This window comes from Melospiza melodia (genome assembly GCF_035770615.1).
Source record: "Melospiza melodia melodia isolate bMelMel2 chromosome 7 unlocalized genomic scaffold, bMelMel2.pri SUPER_7_unloc_1, whole genome shotgun sequence".
Classification (NCBI taxonomy): Eukaryota; Metazoa; Chordata; class Aves; order Passeriformes; family Passerellidae; genus Melospiza; species Melospiza melodia.
Genome location: NW_026948497.1, coordinates 4,607,622 through 4,631,146, shown reverse-complemented (window position 1 = coordinate 4,631,146; position 23,525 = coordinate 4,607,622). Strand labels below are relative to the sequence as shown.

General features: G+C 56.2%; 2 protein-coding genes across 2 annotated transcripts; both read right to left on the bottom strand.

Moving 5' to 3' along the window:
* Positions 1 to 16,465: 16,465 nt before the first annotated feature.
* LOC134432762 (uncharacterized) lies at positions 16,466 to 18,610 on the bottom strand. Its single transcript, XM_063181667.1, has 2 exons — positions 18,470 to 18,610; positions 16,466 to 18,166 (listed from the first exon to the last, which is right to left on the bottom strand). Exons 1-2 carry the CDS (start codon positions 18,482 to 18,484, stop codon positions 17,186 to 17,188), a joined length of 996 nt encoding a protein of 331 aa, XP_063037737.1. The 5' UTR covers positions 18,485 to 18,610; the 3' UTR covers positions 16,466 to 17,185.
* An 8-nt stretch (positions 18,611 to 18,618) lies between these two features.
* On the bottom strand, positions 18,619 to 23,142 carry LOC134432752 (uncharacterized). Its single transcript, XM_063181654.1, has 3 exons — positions 23,065 to 23,142; positions 21,822 to 22,206; positions 18,619 to 19,658 (listed from the first exon to the last, which is right to left on the bottom strand). Exons 1-3 carry the CDS (start codon positions 23,074 to 23,076, stop codon positions 18,985 to 18,987), a joined length of 1,071 nt encoding a protein of 356 aa, XP_063037724.1. The 5' UTR covers positions 23,077 to 23,142; the 3' UTR covers positions 18,619 to 18,984.
* Between the last annotated feature and the right edge of the window lie 383 nt (positions 23,143 to 23,525).

The following is a 23,525-nucleotide window of genomic DNA, read 5'->3' as shown; positions in this document are numbered from 1 at the left end:
CTGCTCATTGTGAAGGTCGGGCTTGATTGACTTAAGTGGACACCACCTGATTTTGCCGTCCTTTTTGACAGCTGCGTACCCTCGCCCCGTGAGCATCAGCCTCCAGCCCCATTCCCATTCACCTACCTCATTTCTAATTACAACCTGCGGGCCCTCCTCTAGCGCTCGGGTGGCCCAGTGCTTTTGAACGGGACTGTTTGTTTCACCTCCCCTAGGGAATTGATTCAGTGCTAGCAAAGCGGTTGCCAGCATATGTGCCTGATCTCCTGGGGGAATGGCATTGGCAAAGCCCTCTGCTTTTGCCAACACTTCTAGCTTGGTTTTCAGGGTCTGGTTTGCTCCCTCAACTATGGCCTGCCCGGTACTGTTATATGGGATGCCTTGCACTAACATGATGCCCCATTTCGAGGTGAATTCCTATACTGGTTTGGAGGTGAAATTGGAGCCATTGTCCGTTTTGATCTGCTTGGGGATACCAAGCCAAGACATGGCTGTCAGCCAGTGCTGAATTGTGGCTTTGGAGTTAGTTTTGGGGTGCTGTGTGGCTATGATCGTTTCGCTATAAGTGTCCACTCTCACTGCAAGCCATGCTCGGGGCTTCAGGAGTTCGCACCAGGTGAAGTCCGACTGCCAGATCTCTGAGGGCTTGAGACCTCTCGGGTTGACCCCACAGGTCCAAAGGGGTGACTTCTGGCAATGAGGGCAGGTGGCCACCACATGTTTTGCGTCCGCTGTCGAGATTCCGCATCTATTCGCCAGTGCTTTGGCTCCAATGTGGAGCGACTCGTGCAGTTGACGAGCTTCCTGCAACGTCCATACGCCTTTTGCTGCGGCGTCCGCTTTGTCATTGCCGATCTGGAAGTAACCTTTGACTGGGTTGTGGCTGTTGATGTGAATGACTGACACGGTGCCCTGTGGCGAGGAGAATGCTTCTTCCAGCATTAGGGCTGCTGCTGATGTTGACACACCTGGTCCTGCCATGGCTAGGCAGAGCCTTTCCATGAATATAGAGTCCGTTACCATGTTGAGGTGTTCTTCTTGGAAGAGTCCGCACGCCAAGACCACTGCTGCTGCCTCCAGTTGTTGCACTGACAGTGTGGGGTCACAAGCTTTGACACAATGCCATTGTTCTCCTGCCTGCCACACTGCTGCTGCGGTTGAAGTTGTGGAGGAAGCGTCTGTGAAGACCGTTGGGCCTGGCTGCGGTCAGTCCACAACCTTTGGCGGCATGTCCATGTTGACAATGGTCAGCAGCTGAGTCCAGGGTGGTCTGGCGGTCTAGGAAATTTCTCCTCCGAAGCCGGTGAGAGCAAGGGCTAGGTGCTCCGATATTGTGGTTGACTCCGTGGTTGGCTGCTTGCGGAAAGCAAGGTGGATTCTTGTTGGCTCGGTTCCTAGGTGTTTCAAGGCGAGTTTCCTGCCTTTCATGATGAGGTTAGCGATGCATTCGATTCCTGGGGAAAATGCATGAGCGGGTCTTCCGAGGACCACCCATTGGATTGGTCGGGACTTTTCAGAAGGTCCTTGGGCCAGTGCTCCCACTCGCCCCTTCGGTGTGAAGTGGACGTATAGGTCCAGCGGCATGGCTGGGTTCCACCTGGCAAGTGCGCCAGTGGACATCTGGCTTTCGATGAAGTCAAGGGAGCTTGTTGCTTGCGGTGTCAGCTCCTTGGGTTCCCAGGGGTGCTTTCCTTTCAGGAGGTCATATAAAGGGTCCATGACTTCGGGAGGAATTAGGACAATGTTGCGAAGCCACTGCAGCAATCTCACCAGCCGTTGCATGTTGTGGAGCGTCTTGATGTCTCGACGGAGCTTCACCTTGGGGTGTGTCACGTAGGAGCTTGTGATCCCCACTCCCAGGAAGGTCACGCAGGGTCCTCTCTTGATCTTTGCGCTTGCGATCTCGAAGCCGTTGGCCTGAAGGGTTTCCGTGATGTTTTTTGTGGACACCAGGTGATCTACTTGGCTTGCCAATGGTGCAGCGACTAGGATGTCATCCATGTATTGAATGATGGTTGCGGTGGTGTAGGAGTATCGTACTGGCGTCACTGCTCTGTCCACGGTGATTTGGCATATGGTCGGGCTGTCTACTAGACCTTGTGGTAATACTCTCCATTGGAAGCGGAGGTTGGGCCGCTTGCCATTTGGGAACACAATGGAAAAGGCAAATCGTTCTCTGTCCTCAGGGTGCAGGGGTATCGAAAAGAAACAGTCTTTGATGTCCAGCACTGCGCATGGCTGCCCTGCGGGGATGGCTGAGTTTGTGGGTAGCAGTGTCTGAACTAGACCCATGGGTCAGATTGTCTTGTTCACTTCTCTCAGGTCGTGGATGAGGCGATAACTTTCTCCAGACCTTTTGTGGATCACCAATACAGGGGTCTTCCATGGGCTGATGGAGGGCTCTATGTGACCCTTTTGCAGTTCGCGGTCGACCAGTTCCAGCAAGGCTGCCACTCGAGGCTCTGTCAGGGGCCACTGCTCAACCCATACGGGGTCTGATGCTTTCCAAGTCAATTTGATTGGCAGCAGAGGCTGTATGACAGTGGCCCTCATGATAAATTTGTGATCCTGACTCCTAGCATAGCAAGGACATCCCTTCCTATCAGGGGTGGGGAATTTTGCAAAATGTAGGGGTAGATTGCTATTGTCTGTTCTGGTTCCTTTTTCGTGTGAAGTGTTATAGCCACCAGCTGGATGCTTTTCCACGCCGGGGACTACCCTCCCACTCCGTTCACTGGAGGGACTTCTTTGAATTGCCAATGTCCGGGCCAATGCGCTTGGGAAAAAATCATGCAGTCTGATCCCGTGTCCACCCAAAACTGAAGCCCTATGACGTAGGGATCCTGACTGCCGTAAAAAGGCGGCATGTCCCCCACACCATCAGGGGCTCCTTCCCTATTGTTATGGCCAGGGCCACCCAGGGGTCCCGCTCTGGGGCGTCCCCTGCTGGCACTGTGGCACCAGCACGGCTTGTGGCGGTGGAGAATGCCAAAGTACTGCTGGTGGTGCTGCGCAACTCTGCCATTGCGCTGCTGGTGGGGGTGCGAAACTGACTGCTCCCTGTGGGGGCATGGGGCATGAGGGTCCCCTGCCCCACTGGGGGTTGCTGTAGCTGGGCCGCTGCATGTTCCAGGTGGGAGGAGGCTGGATACGGCCGGGCTGCTCCCTCCCTCTCCCGTTTCCCTGAGGTCTGGATCTGCATTCCTTAGCTAAATGTCCCTTCCTTCCACATGCCCAGCATGGTCCCTTAAGTCTCCCCTGGCGTGGTGGAGCAGCTGCTGATAGGCGTCCTGGCTGGGGGCAGTTTACTACCAAGTGGCCTGCCTGGCCACACTTAAGGCACGCCATCACACTGGTTATTGCAGTGTGAACTGCTGCTTGGATGGGAGCTAGATGTTCTTCCTTTGCAAAGAGTGTCTGATCATGGCAGCTATATTAGACCCCTGCGGCAGTGATCTTAGAATGTCCTTGGTGGCTGAGTTACATTGCTGGCGTAGGCACTCATCCAGCACAGGACCCTTCGCCTCTGAGGGTAATGCAGAGGAATCTAATGCGGCCTGAAGCTTGTCCACAAACTGAGTGAAGCACTCACTCTCACTATGTTTTATACATGATCATGGCGAGGGTTTGGCTACTACGGGTTGTTGTCATAACCTCATGGGCACGCAAGCCCTCAGCCTGCGCCTGGGGTTGATCATAGTGGGGTCTGTGCCCATTAGCCTCTGTATGCTGGAGCCGTGCAGTGGATGGTCAGCTCCGGTTACCAAGGCTAGCTGCTTTATGCAGTTGTCCTCCCACTCCTGTTTAAAAACGATCATCCCTGCCCCATCGAAAATCATCCTGCAAGTCTGCTTAATATCAAAAGGTAGCATGTCGTCCCCTCCAAAAACGCTGTCAATGAGAGTGGAAACGATGGCAGAATTAATTCCCTTGTCTGCAATCGCTTTAACAATTGCCTGTACATCTTTCGGGTTTACCAGGGAATAGGTCCTTTGGTTTCCGCCTGCTCCCCCCACACGGACCAGGAACACCACTGTGGCAGAAGGAGCCCATTCCGCGCATGCTATTTTTATTTTCCGCCAGTCTGTAAGCGGGGTTCAATCTTTCTCTGATATCCCCTTAACCCATGCGGGAGCGCTGTGGCTAGTGACCTTACATGCTGCTGCTTTCTTTCTGTTAAAACTAGAATCCGAGTCAAACCCCCCGGTCCCCTCTTGAGCTCAGAGCTCGAGTCAGAGTCCGAGCCGGAAGTCGACTGGCTGGACGTTTCCAGGCTGCTCTGCCATTTTCTCGGGCTCCGACCCCGCCCCTTCTTGCGGGGTCGGGCCATTCCCTCTCCCTGGGGTCCCCCCGCCTCCTGCTGGGGTAGGTCCTTGCCCTATAAGGACCTAATGTGAACTGAGCACTCTGATTGGTCTTACGCTCCTCCGCGGGGGCCGCCCCTTCTCCCCGCTAACCCGCACATGCGTTGTTAAGCAGGCTGACTGCATTTCCGCCCTCCGCGTCCTCCTTTCCACCCAGAACACGCAGGTCGGCGCCATTGTCAAATGCATAGGGTGGGGGGGGCGTTTTTACCGATCCCTACGGGGTCTGACAATCCGGCCGCATTCCGCGCCTCCTCCGCGAGCCCCTGCCAAAACACCCGCGCGTATTCCCCCCCCCCCCGATGGTAAGTCAGTCTGCTCGGGGGAATCCAGCCTTCGCGGTTCCACGCCGCCGATCTAATCAAAATCATCTGCAGTCTGCGTTCCGCGCCCACCCCCAGCTGCGGCGTGGCTAATAAACAAGTTCGCGAGGCTTTCCAGGTTTCTTGCTTTTGTCGAGCTTTTTGCAGAGCCTGGATAACTCTGCCCCACGATTTTAGGGCTTTCCCTGAGCCTGAGGACATGGTGTCCTCGGCCAGAGCCTTTGTACAATTATCCCAAGTCTCCGGATGGAGGATATCTATTGGGCTTTCTATGGCCCCAAGCTTAATCAGTCTCGGTAATGCAAGACATAGGTCTTTAAGCTTACACTCAATACCCCATTGCGCATGCATCTGACTTATGACCTTCACTAAGGCTTCCACGGTCCACGTGGGTCTGGGGGCGTCCCCCCCGCTGCAGATGGTCCCGCCGCTGCAGCCGCTGCTTCTCCTCCAGGCGAATCCCGTTACCCAAGCTCCCTTCCAGGTATCGGCACCAGTTGTTGCCTTCTGATATAAGGCAAAGCGACCTGGTTTCGAGGAGCAGCACGGCGACCCAAACTCACCAGGGTCGTTTGCGCCAGAGAGCATGCAGATACCAATGTGGTAGAGGGTCAAAGGCCTTTATTGTCTCATCTCATGGAGTTTTATAGTCTAAGGGGCTTCTCTACGTCAGAGGGGGTCTGCAGTACCATCTATGGTGAGTAAGGAGTGGAAAGTTACCAGCATTACTATTGTTAGGGGGGCTACATTCCTAGTTACATTCCTAGGGTGGTCTCTTATCTTAAGGGATTAGAGGAAAAGGAATCCTGCCGCTTTCCGTCACATCGCGTGATCTTCCGATCGCCTGTCCCTATCTACCACACTAGACCGGGATTGCCGCATCTCTTGGTGCTCCATGGCCGCTGGGGACACTGTGGGGATGCATTGGGGACACTGGGAACACTCCAGGAGTGCTGGCAGCCACTGACACTCCCAGGAGACACTCTGAACACAGGCAGGGAGGTGGGGGGGCGAGGGTGGAGGCAGGGAGAGGTGATGTCACCCCTGGCCCCGCCCACTGCCCCTCCCTTGAGGGGCCATCGTGGGTCCCAAATGTGCCCCCAATGTTCCCAAAAGGATCCCAATGTCCCCTGAGTGTCCCCAACAGTGCCCAAGTGTTCCCAAAATGTCCTCTTGGGACACATGTGGGGACACTGTGGGGACATGGGGGTCACCACAGAGGTGGCACCAGGGACAGTGCAGTGGCACCAGTTCAATTCCTGTGCCACCAGCCCAGTGTCCCCACTTCCATCCCAGTGCTCCCAGTGTCATCCCAGTGTTCCCACTGCCAGCCCTGTGCCACCATCTCTCATTGTCCCCATACCAATGTCACCATTCCAGTGTCCCCAGTTCCATCCCAGTGTCCCCTCCAATGTGACAGTTCAATCCCAGTGTCCGCATCCCAGGACATGGGAAGGTCTCTACTGGTCTGTAGAGTTCCATACTGGTCTGAACTCGTCTCTACCAGTCTCTACTGGTCTGTACTGGTTTCCTGCATCTCCTGCTCCTCTTTACTGGTCCATACTGGTTTATACTGGTCTGAACTGTTTCATGCTGGTCAGGGCAGAGGAAAGTCTCTGTTGGTCTGTAGATATTCATACTGGTTCATACTGGTCTGAATTTGATTATACTGGTCCATACCAATCTGAACAGGTCCCTACTGCTCTGAACAGGTCCATACTGCTCTATACTGGTTCATACTGGTCTATACCGGCATTGGCAGGGGAGAGTCCCACCTGCTCTGTAGAAACTCATACTGGTCTAAACGGGTCTGAACTGGTCCCCACTGCTCTATACTGGTTTATACTGGTCCTTACTGCTCTATAGAGTCTCATACTGGTCAATACTGGTCTGAACTGGTCTATACTCGTCAGCATAGGGAGAAGGGTCTACTGCTTTGTAGATATTCATACTGGTTTTTTACTGGTCTGTATTGGTTTATACTGGTCTGAACTGGTCTATATTGGTCTAAACTGTTCAGGGCAGGGGTGTCACAGTGCAACCAGTCTGAAGCTGCCCCCCTGATTCAACCAGCCTAGAAGCAAACAAGTCCCTGAGTGAATAAGGATAGGTTGGATTCAGTTCTATACAAGGACCCTCAGCCAATGTCATTCAGCCCTAAATGCAGACCTATCATTGGCCAGGGAGCTGGACGGTGCTAAGACCCCAACCAATCACATGTGTAAGCGAGGGAAATTTGAAGCTCCTATAAAAGGAGCTGCGAGAATAAACCTGAGGCTGTTTGTCACAAGGACCAGGGTCCAGCCCAGGGTCCCCAGGGCCACAGCCGGGGCCACCGCGGCCACCCGGGCCCCCTGCAGCCCCTCCCGGGCCACCCGGGCCTCTCTCAGTGCAGCCTCGGCCTCAGCCAGTGCCGTGGGGATGCTGTCCGGTGTCCCCAAGGCCTCGGCCAGGGCCACCAGGGCCTCCAGGGCCCGGTGCCGTTTGGCCACCGCCGAGGACACATCGGGAGGGAGGGCAGGGGGGGACACCTGGGGACAGGAAAGGGGGGTTAGGGGATGGAGGGAGGGGTTTGGGGGGTTCGGGGAGGAGAGTTTGGGGGGTCGCTGGTGGGGTTGGGGGGTTCTGGGGGAGCTTTTGGATGGTCCAGAGGGGTATTCAGGGGGTGGCCCAGGGGGGTTGGGGTGTCTCAGGTGACATTTTTGGGGCATGGGGGGCCCCAGATGAATTTTGGGGGATCCTGAGGGGGCTTTTGGGGGTCCTGGAAGGGTTTTGGGGGGGCTCCACGTAGGGTTTTCTGGGTCCCAGGTGAGGTTTTGAGGGTCCCAAGTGAACACGGGGCACAGCACAGGGCAGTCAGGGTGGACAGAGGGGTCAAGGGAGTCCCAGGTGAGGTTTGCAAGAGACTGAAGGGGTGCCAGGTGAGGTTTTGGGGGTCCCAGGTGAGGTCTTGGGGCTCTCAGTCAAGGTTTTGGGGATCCCAGCTGATGTTTCCCAGGGATTTGTGGCTTCCCAGTTGAGAATTCTCAAAGATTTGGGGTTTCGCAGATGCCCAGGTGAGGATTTGGGTGAGTCCCAGGGGATCAGGTGAGGATCTCAAGGGACTCCCAAATGAGATCTGGGTGTCCCAGATAAGAATTCACAAGAATTTTGGGTTTCCCAGGTGTCCCAGGTGAGGCTCCAGGGAGGTTTTGGGGTTCCCAGGTACCCAGGTGAGATTCTGGGGGGTTCCACCTGAATCCCCCCAGGAATTTGGAGAGTCCCACCCCCCTTTTCCCCCTCCCCAGCCCCTCTGAACTCCCAAGTCTCCAGAACTTTGCAGTTCTCTTTGCCCTCCCAGCTGCAGCCCTGGCCCTGGGGATTCCCAAACTTCACCAAATCCCCCCCCCAAATCCTCCCAGATCCCCTCGGGTGCCCACTGGGGGTTACCCCGGGGTTTTGGGGTTCCCACCTTGAGCTCCATCCTGGTCCCCACCCGGAGGCTGCGGCCGGAGCTCTGAGGGCAGAGGGCGTCGAGGCTCGAGGCTCGGAGGAGGGAGGGCCCCACGCCCTGATCCTCCCCCGAGGGGCAGAACTGGGCCTGCCAGGACCTCAGGGAACCTTTTGGGGCTGGCTTTAACCCCTCGGAGCCTGGATCCATCCATCAGGGCTCCATTTCCCTGCCAGGACCCCAGTGACTCCTCAGGGCCCTGATTTCCCCAGACAGGACCCTGATTTACCCCCATTCATCCTTTCAGGACCCCACTTAGTCCTCAGGGCATTCATTTATCCCTCATGAATCATTTCCCCCTCAGGACCCCATTTATCCTTCCAGGACCCCATTTACCCCCTCAGGGCCCATTTACCCCACACAGGGCTCTGATTTCCCCCGCCAGAACCCGGATTTGGAATTGGTTTTGGGGATTGTTTATGAAGATCCAGCAGGATTTGGGGTCTGGGATTTGGGATTGTTTGAGGACCTAGGACTGGAGATCTTTTAGGATCAGATTTGGGTTATCTGGCAGCATTTGGGATCTGGGATGTTTTGGGATTCAGGGTTTGGGATTTGAGAGCATTTAGAATTGGTTTTGAGTGTCCAGTAGGATTTGAGATTTTTGAGTGCATTGAGGTTGTTTGGGATCCAGGATTTGAGATCATTTGGGACTGTTCCTATCAATGGAGGGCCCTGGGGGGTTCTGAGGGGGGACATGGTGAGTGTGGGGCAGTCCCATGGATTGGGGGGTCCTCGTCAGTGGGGGTGTCTGGTGAGTGTGAGGGGATCCCACGGATGGGGAAGGGGCAGTGAGTGCGGGATCCTGGTGCACTGGGGGAGGGTTCATGGACCAGGGGAGTCCAAGCACTTTTAGGGGTTGGTGAAGGGCGGGTCTTGGTGCGAGGGGGGGCCCAGTAAATTGGGGGGGGTCCCTGGTGATAACGGGGGGTCCTGGCTGATAACAGGGGGAGGTCACAGGGTCGAGCCCTAAGGGACCCCCCCGGTGTTGGGGACCCCCCTGTGCTCCCCCAGCGCTCAGAGCCCCCCTGGTCTCACTCCTGGGCCTGCCCTGGTCCCGGTGCTGTCCCCAGGGGATTCCGCAGCTCTGGGGTGTCAAAGGCGAGGGGGCAGAACCCCTAGGATGGGTGGGGAGGCACAGAGGGGGTTCAAGGCCCGGTGCTTGTGGGGAATGGTACAGGAGAGGGGGGCTCAGCCCCAGTCCTGGAGCTCGATGATGGGGGCAGTGCTGTCAATGCACGGGGGTGTCCCAGTGCCTGGTGGCACCTGAGTGTCCACAAGGCTCCCCAGTGACGTCATTACCGCAATGACATCACAGCAGTGACATCACTGTCCCTCCAGCACCGTCAGGATGTCCTCTATGGTTTTTTGGCGCTTCTTAGCCGCATGGGCTACCGGGGCCACCGTGGCCACCATAGCAACTGAAGAGGAGTTTGTGGATGTCCCCAAGTGTCCTCAGCAGGTGACGCGTGGCCAGGTGGGCGCTGGCCTCCAACAGCCACTTGGCTTCTGCCACTTTGGCCACCATGGCCTCTGGGACATCGGGGGATGCCTCATTTGTCCCCTCCAGGGTGGCCTCAATGTCCCTGAGCTGGCACCGCAGCTCCCGGGGGAACGCGGTGGCCTCGTCACATGCAGACAGCAAGCGCTCCAGTGGCACCAGGGCCACCTGTGCCTGCTGTCCCCTCCTGGTGGCCACTCTCAACCAGCTGGTGGCCACCATGGCCTCTCTCATGGCCTTGGTGGCCACCTCCTCCTCACTGGTGACCGCTGCCAGCCAGGCCTCAAGCACGGCCACTGCCTCCTTGGCCAGGGCCACCGACGGCCTCTGGGCCGTGGCCACCAGGTTGTGCAGAGACGTCCCCCAGTGGGCGGCCTTGTCCTGCAGGTTCCAGGCATGGTTTGTGGCGACAGTCGCAACGGTGGCTGCAGTGATGGCAGCAGTGGTGGCTGTGTCCCTGCAGGTGTCACAGAGCTCGGTGGCCAGCTGTTCTTGAGACATCCGACGAGTCCCACTAGGCCACCAGGTGCTGCCTGCGGCTCTCATATCGGCCCAGGTGGTCCCAGGGTGGTGCCAGGGCCTGACCCAGGGAGGGGACACTGGAGTGGCCTAGGAAGGTGACAGCATGATAGTTGAGGGTCTTATGGAGGTACCAGGTGAATCTCCCCAGGTTTGCACTCAGGGACTTTGGGGACACGCGCTGCCACATGCCTCTCTGTGGCCTGGTCACAGTGGCTGCCACCTTGCCCATGGCCACCACAGCCTCCAGGCACTGGGAAGGGAACAGGAGAGGTGTCAGGGACCTGGTGGCACTTGTGGCCTCCTGGGGTGGCCCCTTTGTCCCCTCCCTGGAGGCATCTGCTGTCCCCTCTGTCTCTTCGTCAGCCCCTAATGCCATCTGCCACCCCCCGCTTTCTGCCCCGCTGCCGCCCTCGGTCCCCTCCACCCCTCTGTCACTTTCCCCCTTCCCGCCACACCCTCCTGTCCCCTTTGAGACCCCCTGTCCCCTCCCACCACCCTCTGTGTCTCCTCCATTCCCCCGTGTCCCCTCTGTCACCCTCATGTCCCCCCTGTCCCCTCTGTCCCCTGTGTCACCACTTGTGTCCCAGTGTCACCAGTTCCACCCCAGTGCAACCAGCCCAGTGTCCCCAGTCCCTTCCTAATGTCCCCATCCTAGTGTCCCCTCCCAGTGTCTCCAGTTCCAGCCCAGTACCCCTGTCCCTGTGCCACCAGACCCCTCACACTGTCCATAGATCCATCCCAGCGGCACCTGCCCAGTGCCACCAGGGTAGCCCTGGTGTCACCACCTGTGTCCCCAGTTCCATCCCACTTTCACCACCCCAGTGTCCCCAGTGTTGTCCCAGTGCCACCAGCCCTGTGTCATCATTCCAGTGGTACCAAGCCAGTGCCACCAGTTCTGTCCCACTGTCACCAGTGTTTTGGGGGTCTTGGGGGATCCCAGGCAGAGTTTGGGGAGCTCCTGGGGGAGGGGGGGGTTGAGGTGTCCCGGAAGCATTTTGGGAGGTCTCAGGTGAATTTTGGAGTTCCCAGGTGAGGTTTTGGGGATCCCAGGTGAGGTTTCCAGGGAACTGGGTAATCCCAGTTGAGAATTCCCAAAGATTTGGGGTTTCCCAGGTGAGAACACGGGCCGGGGGTTCAGGGGGGCCGAGGGGCTCGGGCCTGCGAGCATTTTGGGGGCTTCAATCAATGGGGAGGTCCTGGGGGGTGCCGAGGGGGAGGCGTGGTGAGTGTGTGGGGGGCTCTCATGGATTTGATGCCTCAGGTTTTGGCTTTTCTGGTTTTCAGGTTCTGTGCTGCTTTACTCTGTGGGTCTGGGCTTCATATTAAGGGATGCTGAGCTCTGTTCACAGAGCAGGGAGACAAAACAATTCCTTTCTAGCTGTGAACCTGTTGCCTTCTGATATAAGGCAAGGCGACTTGGTTCTGAGGAGCAGCACGGCGACCCAAACTCACCAGGGTCGCTCGGGCCAAAGAGCACGCAGACACCAATGTGGTAGATGGTCAAAGGCCTTTATTATTTCTTCTCGTGGAGTTTTATAGTCTAAGGGGTCTCTCTACGTCAGAGAGGGGGTCTGCAATACCATCTATGGTGAGTAAGGAGTGGAAAGTTACCAGCATTACTATCGTTAGGTGGGCTACATTCCTATTTACATTCCTAGGATGGTCTCTTATTTTAAGGGATTAGGGGAGAAAGAGTCCTGCCACTTTCCGTCACATCGCGTGATCTTCTGATCGCCTGTCCCTATCTACCACACTAGGCCGGGATTGTCGCACCTCTTGGTGCTCCATGGCCGCTGGGGACACTGTGGGGATGCCTTGGGGACACTGGGAACACTCCAGGAGTGCTGGCAGAGGGAGGTGACACTCCCAGGAGACACTCTGAACACAGGCAGGGAGGTGGGGGAGCGGGGGGGGAGGCAGGGAGAGGTGATGTCACCCCTGGCCCCCCTCACTGCCCCTCCCTTGAGGGGCCATCGTGGGTCCCAAATGTGCCCCCAATGTTCCCAAAAGGATCCCAATGTCCCCTGAGTGTCCCCAACAGTGCCCAAGTGTGGGATCTCAGCACCTCAGGACAGAGGTGCAGAGTGACCGAGACCAGCCTTGGGGGGCTCGGGAGTCCTGGAATGTTGCCAGAAGTGTCTGGTGGCTGGACTTTGATCCTACACAGGAGATTTCACCTGTATGAGGACTGGGAGGATTTTACTGGGTGAATGGTGAAGGGATAAGTTAGTTAGAGTTTAAAACACAGGGTTTAGGATTTCTGTACACGGGGGTCTAGAGAAGTAAGATGGAGGAATTGGGGCGTGTCCTGTCCTTCTTCTTCTTCTTCTTGGCCTCCATCTTCTGTGGTGATGGTGGCACTTTTGGATTGGTCTTTACTAGAAGTGCACCAGTTAATAAGGGTAGAAGGTATTGGGGAAAAATTATAAATATTGTATACGTAACTTCGGGTATAAAGATAAGTGACCGCCCCGGGGGTTGCGCAGTGTGCCCATGGCTGACTTGCTGTGCAGACCTCTGTCGGGCTGAAAGAAAATCTTTTAGATAAACAATTAATAAACACCGAGACCGAAACAAGATCAGAAGTCTCTCCTCGTCCTTTGAAGCGCCGGGCTGTCCAAGGCCACTCTGGGCCTTTCCAGGCCACCTAAACAGCCGAGAAATCGACACCCAAGTGTTCCCAAAATGTCCTCTTGGGGACAATGGGGACACACTGGGTTCATGTGGGGACACTGTGGGGACATGGCGGTCACCACAGAGGTGGCACCAGGGACAGTGCAGTGGCACCAGTTCAATTCCTGTGCCACCAGCCCAGTGTCCCCACTTCCATCCCAGTGCTCCCAGTGTCATCCCAGTGTTCCCACTGCCAGCCCTGTGCCACCATCTCTCATTGTCCCCATACCAATGTCACCATTCCAGTGTCCCCAGTTCCATCCCAGTGTCCCCTCCAATGTGACAGTTCAATCCCAGTGTCCGCATCCCGGGGCATGGGAAGGTCTCTACTGGTCTGTAGAGCTCCATACTGGTCTGAACTCGTCTCTACCGGTCTCTACTGGTCTGTACTGGTTTCCTGCATCTCCTGCTCCTCTTTACTGGTCCATACTGGTTTATACTGGTCTGAACTGTTTCATACTGGTCAGGGCAGAGGAAAGTCTATGTTGGTCTGTAGATATTCATACTGGTTCATACTGGTCTGAATTTGATTATACTGGTCCATACCAATCTGAACTGGTCCCCACTGCTCTGAACAGGTCCATACTGCTCTATACTGGCTCATACTGGTCTATACTGGGCATGGCAGGGGAGAGTCCCACCTGCTCTATAGAGTCTCATACTGGTCAATATTGGTCTGAACTGGTCTATACTCGTCAGCATAGGGAGAAGGGTCTACTGCTTTGTAGATATTCATACTGGTTTATACTGGTCTGTATTGGTTTATACTGGTCTGAACTGGTCTATATTGGTCTAAACTGTTCAGGGCAGGGGTGTCACAGTGCAACCAGTCTGAAGCTGCCCCCCTGATTCAACCAGCCTAGAAGCAAACAAGTCCCTGAGTGAAGAAGGATAGGTTGGATTCAGTTCTATACAAGGACCCTCAGCCAATGTCATTCAGCCCTAAATGCAGACCTATCATTGGCCAGGGAGCTGGACGGTGCTAAGACCCCAACCAATCACATGTGTAAGCGAGGGAAATGTGGAGCTCCTATAAAAGGAGCTGCGAGAATAAACCTGAGGCTGTTTGTCACAAGGACCTTGGAGAGTTGGGCTGTTTGTATGTCGCCGATGAACAACCCCCACCGTGATACGCAGTGATCCACGAAGTGATGCGACTCAGCCATTTTCTGTGTGCAGAGCAGGGGAGACTCAACCGTGTAGGAGCTGGGAAAAGTTGGTAAGGCAAGAAACCCAGACAGTGAAGGAGCTGAGAACTGACAGTAAGGCTAAAAAACTGAGTGGTGTAGGAGTCAGAGAAAGAAAAAAGCTGAAAAATAGAAGGAAAATCTCACCAAAGAAAGAGGCAGATTAACCTCCATAGAGGAACAACCAGTCATGAAGGTATGAACTTTTATTTTCTTTCAACGAGGAGAAAAGTATGATCAACAAGCTCTGAAAGCCACTATGGATGTTATAAAATTTTGATGTTTATTTCAAACGCTCCTACTCTCATATTTATCTGATGTTTTCCAATAAAATCACAACATAACCTGGAAAGCCAACAGCATGTTGGAAGCAGAAGATTGTCAATGGTAAGACAATCTGCCCATCACCTTATTCCAAGACTCAAATATTCACAACCCATGAGTAGTAGTGTGTGTGGTTTTAATTGAACTAGTTTTGAGTTGAATTGTTTACTGTTTCTAGTGTTAAGTTGGAACTTTGTAACTTCTAAACATTAAGCCTGTGACATGCTAACCTAAAGAATTGTAATGCTGGTGGTTTTGCCTGACAGCTTGTGGATGTGAATGTCACAACCCCAGTGATACATGAGGTACATCACTAGTTGTGGGAGACTGGGCTTGCTGAGTTGGGTGGAAAAAGCCTTATTCAACTAGGCTCATAATTTAATTTTTTAGTCTAACCAAGAGGGTGAGTTGTCACATTGCAGCTGATCTCAAGCTGCCCCCTAAACTCAACCAGCCCAGAAGAAAACAAGTCCCTGGAAAAGGCAGGGATAGGTTGGAGTCAAACCCAAGCAAAGACTTCAGCCAACCCTGTTCAGGTTTAGATGCAGATACAGCAGTGGCCAGAGAGCAGGGCAGAGAGAGAACCCATCCCATCAGCTGTCTTAAGCCAGGAGATTCAAACCCCCTATATAAAGAGGGTCCGAACAATAAACGAGGCAGTTTGTCACAAGGACCTTTGAGAGTTTGAGTTGTTTCTGTGCCTCCAATGAATGATTCCCATCACAACACGTATGAGTGTAACTTTGTGTTTCAGTTGTGGAGTGGGATGTGATCCTTGGATATGGTGTGAGTGTAAAATCTGTCATGAGAGGTGGCACTGCACAGCAACACTAAAGAGTGCCTGGGGCCAGGAGTGGGAAAGAGTGGAATAGAGAGCCAGGAACTGGGCATTGATTTTTTTTAAATTACTGTAGGAAATAGTGTGTGGGAAAGTAGCATTTGCTTCCAGGAGCCTGAACAGTACCTGAGAGGGACTGGGATAATACACGTGAAAGGCATAGAGTCAGATTTGCTTGGAAATTAAGAAAGAAGGAAAAAACAAAGGCGTGGGGACAGTGCCAGGATAAGCTGAGAAAATGGGACACAAAGCAAACAAGGAGAAAACCCCCAGGGGAAAGGGGAGCAGGGAAACATCCATGGATACACCTCCAAACAGCCTCCTAGGCATAAAAATGGCACGGTGGCTACATAACCCTGACACAAAGAATGAAAATAGAATCAAAATGAAACATTATTATATGAGAAAATAGACTAAACAGGAGATAAGATCTGATCAGTTATCATTGATCTGATCTGGCCAAAATAGAGTTCCTTTGAGGGGTGGATGTGCCAAACTTTGAATATTCATGTGAATGCCAAAGAACCAGTCAGTCAGGAAAAAACTGATTCTGCTGCCAGTTGGAAGGGCAAGGTTTTCCTGGGGGAGGCAAACTCATTTAAATTAAAAGACGTTAAAACCTGGGACCCCTTAGAGTATCTGTCCCCTCCATGTCTGCCAGCACTTGATGCACCCCCTGATGGACCCAGCCAGGATAACAGGGACAGAGCAGTCCAGCGAGAGGAATGGAAAAAATGAGAACACTCTGGGAAGTGCCATTGGGTGGGGCACACAGGGAATCAGGTTTGTCACTGCCCCGCTTAATTCCTCCAAAGTGAGAGCATTTAAAAAGGAATTAAAAGGTCTACGTGAAGATCCAATTGGATCAGCAGAACAAGTAGACCAATTTTGGGACCCAATGTTTATAACTGGGACAGAGTGCAATCTAGAATTAACCTTTTGTTTACACCTGAGGAAAGACAAGTGATCCAACTAGTGGGGATGTGGATTTGGGAAAGGCACCCTGCACAACACAGACCCCATGGGGAGCAGAAAATGCCCCTGCAATGCCCTAATTAGGACCACCATAACTCTGGAGGAAGGTAAAACATGGAAGATTATAGAGCATTAATTATCAGGGGAATTAGGGAGGCTGCTCCACCAACTCAGAACGACCACGGGGCATTTGCTGAACAACAAAAGAAGGATGAGACTCCAACTGAATGGCTGGAGAGGTTAAAAGAAATACGAGACAATACTCAGGTACAGACTGATACAATAGCTGGACAAGCTTTATTGAAAATAACATTTGTCATGAATGCTTGGCTGGATATAAGGAAAAGCTGCAAGACTGGGGGAATGGCAGGATAAGGGATTGAATGACCTGTTAAAGGAAGCCCAAAAGGTCAATGTACGGAGGGAGGAATGAGGAGAAAGCCAAGGGGAAAGCAAAGATAATGGAGCCACTATTGATGAGGGGAACCCGCGTGCAAGGAGCCACCCCCAGGGGGAAGTGAGACCCTGTCAGGGCAAGGCAAACGGGACCAGGGGGAGGAGAATGGGACAGAGCTCCCTGGGGCAGAGGCCCTAAAAGGGAAAAGGGCAATTGAACAGCTGAGGCTCAATCTGTCACCAGCACAGGGAAATTGGGCATTGGAGGTGAAACTGCCCAGGGAGGGAAAGGGACCTGAAGGTTTTTGAGGAGGCTTGATAAACAGTCTGCTGTACCCATGGTGGAAAGCTGCTTCATTCATCCCCCCAACCCACCGCTGAGTGGCCCTGAGTGGCCCCAGAGTGAACCAAGAGCAACCCCAGTGACATGACCCCAGGAATTCCCATCAGGATTTGGGGCAAATGTAATGAAAATTCCCAGAAAATTCCCCAAACTCGTCTCAAATCTCTGGCAGGGAGGAGGGAGTGGACAGGTGACACCAGTGATGTCCCCAGTGATTTTACCACCCTTGATGGCATCACAGTGGTGACATCACTGTCCCCGCAGCAGCGTTGGGATGTCCTCGATGGCTTTTTGGCACTGCTTGGCCACCGCACGGCCACTGAGGCCACCAGGGCCACCAGCGGAACTCGAGAGAAGCCTGCGGATGTCCCCAAGTGTTCCCAGCAGGTGACGTGTGGCCAGGCGGGCGCTGGCCTCCCACAGCCGCTCGACCTTGGCCACTACAGCCACCAAGGCCTCAGGGACATCAGGGGATGCCTCATTTGTCCCCTTCAGGGCGGCCTCGATGTCCCTAAGCCAACACTGCAGCTCACGGGGGAACGCGGTGGCTTTGTCACACGCAGCCACCAAGCGCTCGAGCAGCCCGAGGGCTGCTTCTGCCCGCTGTGCCCTCCTGGTGGCCGCCCTCCCCGCACTGGTGGCCACCTGAGCTTCTATCCTGGCCTCAGTGGCCGCCACCAACTCATTGGTGGCTGCCTCCAGCCGGGCCTCGTGCGCAGCCTCCGCCGAGGCCATCTTCTCCTTAGCCAGGGCCAGCAGCGGCTGCCAGGCTTTGGCCACCAGGTTGTCCCGAGCTCTCACGCAGCGGGTGGCCTTGTCCTGCAGGTCTCCAGCCAGGGCGCTGCTGGTGGCCGCAGTGGTGGCCTCGGCAGTGGCCGCATCCCTGCAGGCGTCCCGGAGCTCGGTGGCCTCTCGGGCCAGCCGGGCCCAGCTGTCCTCAAGTGTAGCCACCGGGTCCCACCAGGCACTGGCTGCGGCTGTCACATGGGCCCAGGTGGCCCCCAGGTTGGCCCTAAAGGCATCCAGGGCCTGGCCCAGGGAGGCAACACCGGGGCGCTTCAGGGTGCTACCTCCCTGGTCCAGGGTGTCCCTGAGGTGATCAATGAAGGTCTCCAGGGCTGTGTACAGGGCTTTTGGGTGCACGCTCAGCAGCACATCCCTGTATGGTCCAGCCACAGTGGCTGCCAGCTCACCAAGTGTGGCCACCACATCCACCAGTGCCTCCAGCAGCTGTGGAGGGGACAGGGGAGGTGATGGAGACCTCATGGAATTCGTAGCCTCCTGGGATGGCCTCTGTCCCCTCCTGGGGTTCCCCTTTTTCCCCTCCTTGGAGGGCTCTGCTCTCCCCTCTGTCCTTTTGTCACCTCCTCGTCACCTCTGCCACCCCCGCCACCCTCCATTTGTTCCCCCCTGCCACCCTCGGTCCCCTCTACCCCTCTGTCACCTACCCTAGTCCTGCCACACCCCTGTTCGCTTTGCAATCCCCTGTCCCCTCTCCCTCCCACCCCCCACACCACACCTAGATTGCCGTACCTCACGGGGCTCCATGGCCTCAGGGGACAGGATCGGGACACACCCGGGGGACACTTGAGTGACACACAGGAACGTTGCACGGCGGCAGTAAACAGGAAGAGGTGACGTCAAGCCCCTGGCCCCGCCCCCCCCACCTGCAGGGTGCCCGATGTCCCCCTCATGGCCCACACGACACCCCAATGTCCCCTCAGGGTCCCCACATAGCCCTAGTGTCCCCTGAGTGTCTCCAACAGGACCCCAATGTCCCCTCAATGTTCTCAACAGGGCCCTGTTGTCCCCCAACACACCCCCAGTATCCCATAAGTGACCCCAACAGGGACTCAATGTCTTCCCTGATGTCCCCAACAGGAGCCCAATGTCCCCAGCATCCCCTCAGGGCACCCAACAGAGCCCTGATATCCCCCCCAGTGTCCCCAACGTGACCCTGATGTCCCCTGAGTGTCCCCAACAGGCCTTGATGTCCCCCCCATGTCCCCAGCAGGGCCCAAATGTAGCCCGGTGTCGTGCTGGGGACACTAGGGGACACTGGGATCCTGTTTTGGACACTGGGGAACATCAGGGACATTGTCGTGACCCAAAACAGGACAGGGGATGTCAGGAAGGCCTGGGGGTCCCCAAGGGAAGGACACAGGGGTGTGTCCAAGGTCCCCAATGTCCTTCAGGGTGTCCCCGTGCCCCAGCGGTGACAGTGCCACCCCCACGTCCCCAGCCTGTCCTTCCCCCGGCCCCACCAGCACTCTATGGGCTGCCTCCAGCTTCCACGTCACCTCCTCATGACCCTCCCGCCATCTCGCCAAGCACTTTATGATGTCCTTGAGTGCCAGGGCAGTGTTGCGGAAGCCCTGTCCCCTTGTCCCCCATGGTGTCACCTCCCTGTCCCGGGTGACAGCGTCCACCAATCTCCCCAGCGCCCGCGTCATCTCCTCCAGCTGCCCCAGCACATCCGCGGTGACCTCGTTGGTGGCTGTGGTGGCCTTGGCGCTGGCCCTGGCAGCTGCCACCTGCTGGGCACGGTCATGCAGGCGCTGGGCCATGTCCCGCTGGTGGCCTGCAGCAGTGGCCAGGTGACGCCGTGATGTCCCCAAATCCCGCCAGGCCATCTGGCAGGACACGGCCGCCACTGTCAGGGCCAGCAGCATTTGACTGTCCTCGGTCACCCCCAGGGCAGTGTGGGCTGAATCCAGGGACACTGCAGGGACATGGGGACACCGGACATATGGCACCAGGGATGTGGCAGTGCCACCTGTCTAGTGGCACCAGATTGGTGGCACCAGGGGCAGAGCAGTGGCACCAGTCCCACCCCAGTGCTACCAGCCCAGTGTCCCCAGGACTACCCCGGTGTCACCACCCCAGTGTCACCAGCTCCATCCCAGTGCCACCAGTTCTGTCCCACTGTCACCACCTGAGTGCCACCAGCCCAGCGTCACCAACACAGTTGCAGGACCAGTGTCCTCAGTCCTGTCCCAGTGCCACCATCTCAGTGTCCCCAGTTCCATTCCAGTGCTTCCAGTTCAATCCCAGTGCTTCAAGTGTCAGGCCAGTGCCACCACCCCATTGTCCCCATACCATTATCACCATCCCAGTGTCACCAGATCCATCCAAATGTCACCATCCCAGTGTCCCCAGTGTCCCTAGTTCCCTCCCAGTTTCCCCAATCCTGTCCCACTCTCCCCCATCCTGTCCCAGTGTCCCTGTCCCAGTGCTCCCAGTTGTGTCCCAGTGTCACCAGTTCCATCATTGTGCCACCAGCCCAGTGTCTCCAGTCCTATCCCAGTGTCACCAGTCACCTCCCACTGTCCCCAGTTCCAGCCCAGTGTCCCAGTCCTGGTGTCAGCAGCCCAGCGCCGACAGGGTAGATCTGGTGTCACCCCCCCAGTGTCACCGGTTCCATCCCAGAGCCACAAGTTCAATCCCAGTGTCACCACCCCAGTGTCCCCAGGGCTGTCCCGGTGCGGCCAACCCAGTGTCACCAGTCCTCTCCCAGTGCTACCAGCCCAGCACCACCATCCCAGTGCCCCCAGTTCCATCCCAGTGCTCCCAGTGCCAGTCCAGTGCTCCCGGTTCCAGCGCAGTGCCGCCACCCCATTGTCCCCATACCAATGTCACCATCCCAGTGTCCCCAGTCCCTTCCTGATGTCGCCATCCCAGTGTCCCTTCCCAGTGTTCCCATTTCCATCCCAGTGCCACCAACCAAGGGAGTCATCCCAGTGTCACCAGTCCCATCCCAGTGTCACCAGTGCCACACATGGCACCAGCCCAGTGTCACCAGTTCAATCCTAGCATCCCCAGTTTCACCCCAGTGTCCCCCATTCTGCCCCAGCGCCCCCATCCCAGTGTCACCAGTGCCACCCCAGCTTTCCCAGTCCAGACCCAGTGTCTCCTATCCCGTCTCATGTCCCTGTCCCAGTATTCCCAGCCATGTCCCAGTGCCACTAGTTCTATCCCACTGTCAGCACGAAATTGTCCCCAGGGCTGCCTCAGTGCCACCACACCCATGTCATCATTCCAGTGTCACCAACCCAGTGTCCCCTGTTCCCATCCCAGTGCCACCACACCCGTGTCATCATTCCAGTGTCACCAACTCAGTGCCCCCTGTTCCATCCCAGTGCTCCCACTGACAGCCCAGTGCCACCGCCCCATTGTCCCCATACCAATGTCACCATCCCAGTGCCACCGCCCCATTGTCTCCATACCGATGTCACCATCTCAGTGTCACCAGTCCTGTCCCAGTTTCCCCAGTTCTGTCCCAGTGTCCCCATCCCAGTGTAACCAGTTCCATCCCAGTGTCCCCATCCTGGGGCAGGGGAAGGTCTCTATTGCTCGGTAGGGCTCCAAACTGGTCTGAACTGGTCCGTACCGGTTCCCTGCAACCCCTGCTGCCCCATGATGCTCTACACTGGTCCAAACTGGTCTATACTGGTCTGAACTGGCCTATACTGATCAGGGCAGGGGAAAGTCTCTCTTGGTCTGTAGATATTCATACTGTCCATTCTAGTCTGAACTGGTTTATACTGGTTCATACTGGTCTGAACCGGTCCCCAAAGTTCTGTACTGGTCCATACTGGTCTATACTGGTAAGGACAGGAGAAAGTCCCTCCTGGTCTGTAGAATCTCACACTGGTCTGACCTGATCTGAACTGGTCTGAACTGCCTCCCACGGTTCTAAAAAGATGTATACTGATCTGAACTGGTTTATACTGGCCTAAACTGGTACATAATGGTCTCTACTGGTCTATGCTCGTCCACGCTACCTCCCACTGCTCTAAACTGCTCCACACTGCTCTATACTGATCAATGCTGGCCTATAATGGTATATACTGGTGCATACTGGTCCATACTGGTTTTTACTCACGCACGGTCCCACACAGCCCCATCAGCCCCATGGTCAGCCCGTGCCCAGCCCGCAGCCAGCGCTGGCACCGCCGTGCCCGTCGCTCCTCGCGTTCCAGCGCCGCAGCCTCCTCCTCAGCCTTGGCCCCGATCTGCCGCAGCTGCTGATCGTCCTCATCCCCCAGGGTCCCCAGGGCCACCGCCGGGGCCACAGCGGCCTCCCGGGCCCCCTGCAGCCCCTCCCGGGCCACCCGGGCCTCTCTCAGTGCAGCCTCGGCCTCAGCCAGTGCCGTGGGGATGCTGTCCGGTGTCCCCAAGGCCTCGGCCAGGGCCTCCAGGGCCTTCAGGGCCCGGCGCCGTGCAGCCACCGCCGGGGCCACCTCGGGAGGGAGGTCAGGGGGGGACACCTGGGGACAGGAAAAGGGGGTTAGGGGATGGAGGGAGGGGTTTGGGGGGTTCGGGGAGGGGAGTTTGGGGGATCACTGGTGGGGTTTGGGCGTTCTGGGGGAGCTTTTGGATGGTCTAGAGGGGTATTCAGGGGGTGGCCCAGGGGGGTTGGGGTGTCTCAGGTGACATTTTTGGGGCATGGGGGGCCCCAGATGAATTTTGGGGGATCCTGAGGGGGCTTTTTCAGGCCCTTGAAGGGTTTTGAGGAGGGGTCCACATGGGGTTTTGGGGGTCCCAGGTGAACAGGGGGCACAGCACAGGGTAGTCAGGGTGGACAGAGGGGTCAAGAGGGTACCAGGTGAGGCTCCCAAAAGACTGAAAGGGTCCCAGGTGAGGTTTTGGATGTCCCAGGTGAGATTTCCCAGATATTTGTGGCTTCCCAGTTGAGAATTCTCAAAGATTTGGGGTTTCCCAGATGCCCAGGTGAGGATTTGTGGGAGTCCCAGGGGACCAGGTGAGGATCTCAAGGGACTCCCATATGAGATCTGGGTGTCCCAAATGAGAATTCACAAGAATTTTGGGTTTCCCAGGTATACCAGGTGAGGCTCCAGGGAGGTTTTGGGGTTCCCAGGTGCCCAGGTGAGATTCTGGGGGGTTCCACCTGAATCCCCCTAGGAATTTGGAGAGTCCCACCCCCCTTTTCCCCCTCCCCAGCCCCTCTGTACTCCTAAGACTCCAGAACTTTCCAGTTCTCTCTGCCCTCCCAGCTGCAGCCCTGGCCCTGGGGATTCCCAAACTTCACCAAATCCCTCCCCCAAATCCTCCCAGATCCCCTCGGGTGCCCACTGGGGGTTACCCCGTGGTTTTGGGGTTCCCACCTTGAGCTCCATCCTGGTCCCCACCCGGAGGCTGCGGCCGGAGCTCTGAGGGCAGAGGGCGTCCAGGCTCGGAGAAGGGAGGGCCCCACGCCCTGATCCTCCCCCGAGGGGCAGAACTGGGCCTGCCAGGACCTCAGGGAACCTTTCGGGGCTGGCTTTAACCCCTCGGGGCCTGGATCCATCCATCAGGGCTCCATTTCCCTGCCAGGACCCCAGTGACCCCTCAGGGCCCTGATTTCCCCAGACAGGACCCTGATTTACCCCCATTCATCCTTTCAGGACCCCACTTAGTCCTCAGGGCATTCATTTATCCCTCATGAACCATTTCCCCCTCAGGACCCCATTTATCCTTCCAGGACCCATTTACCCCCTCAGGGCCCATTTACCCCACACAGGGCTCTGATTTCCCCTGCCAGAACCCGGATTTGGAATTAGTTTTGGGGATTGTTTATGAAGATCCA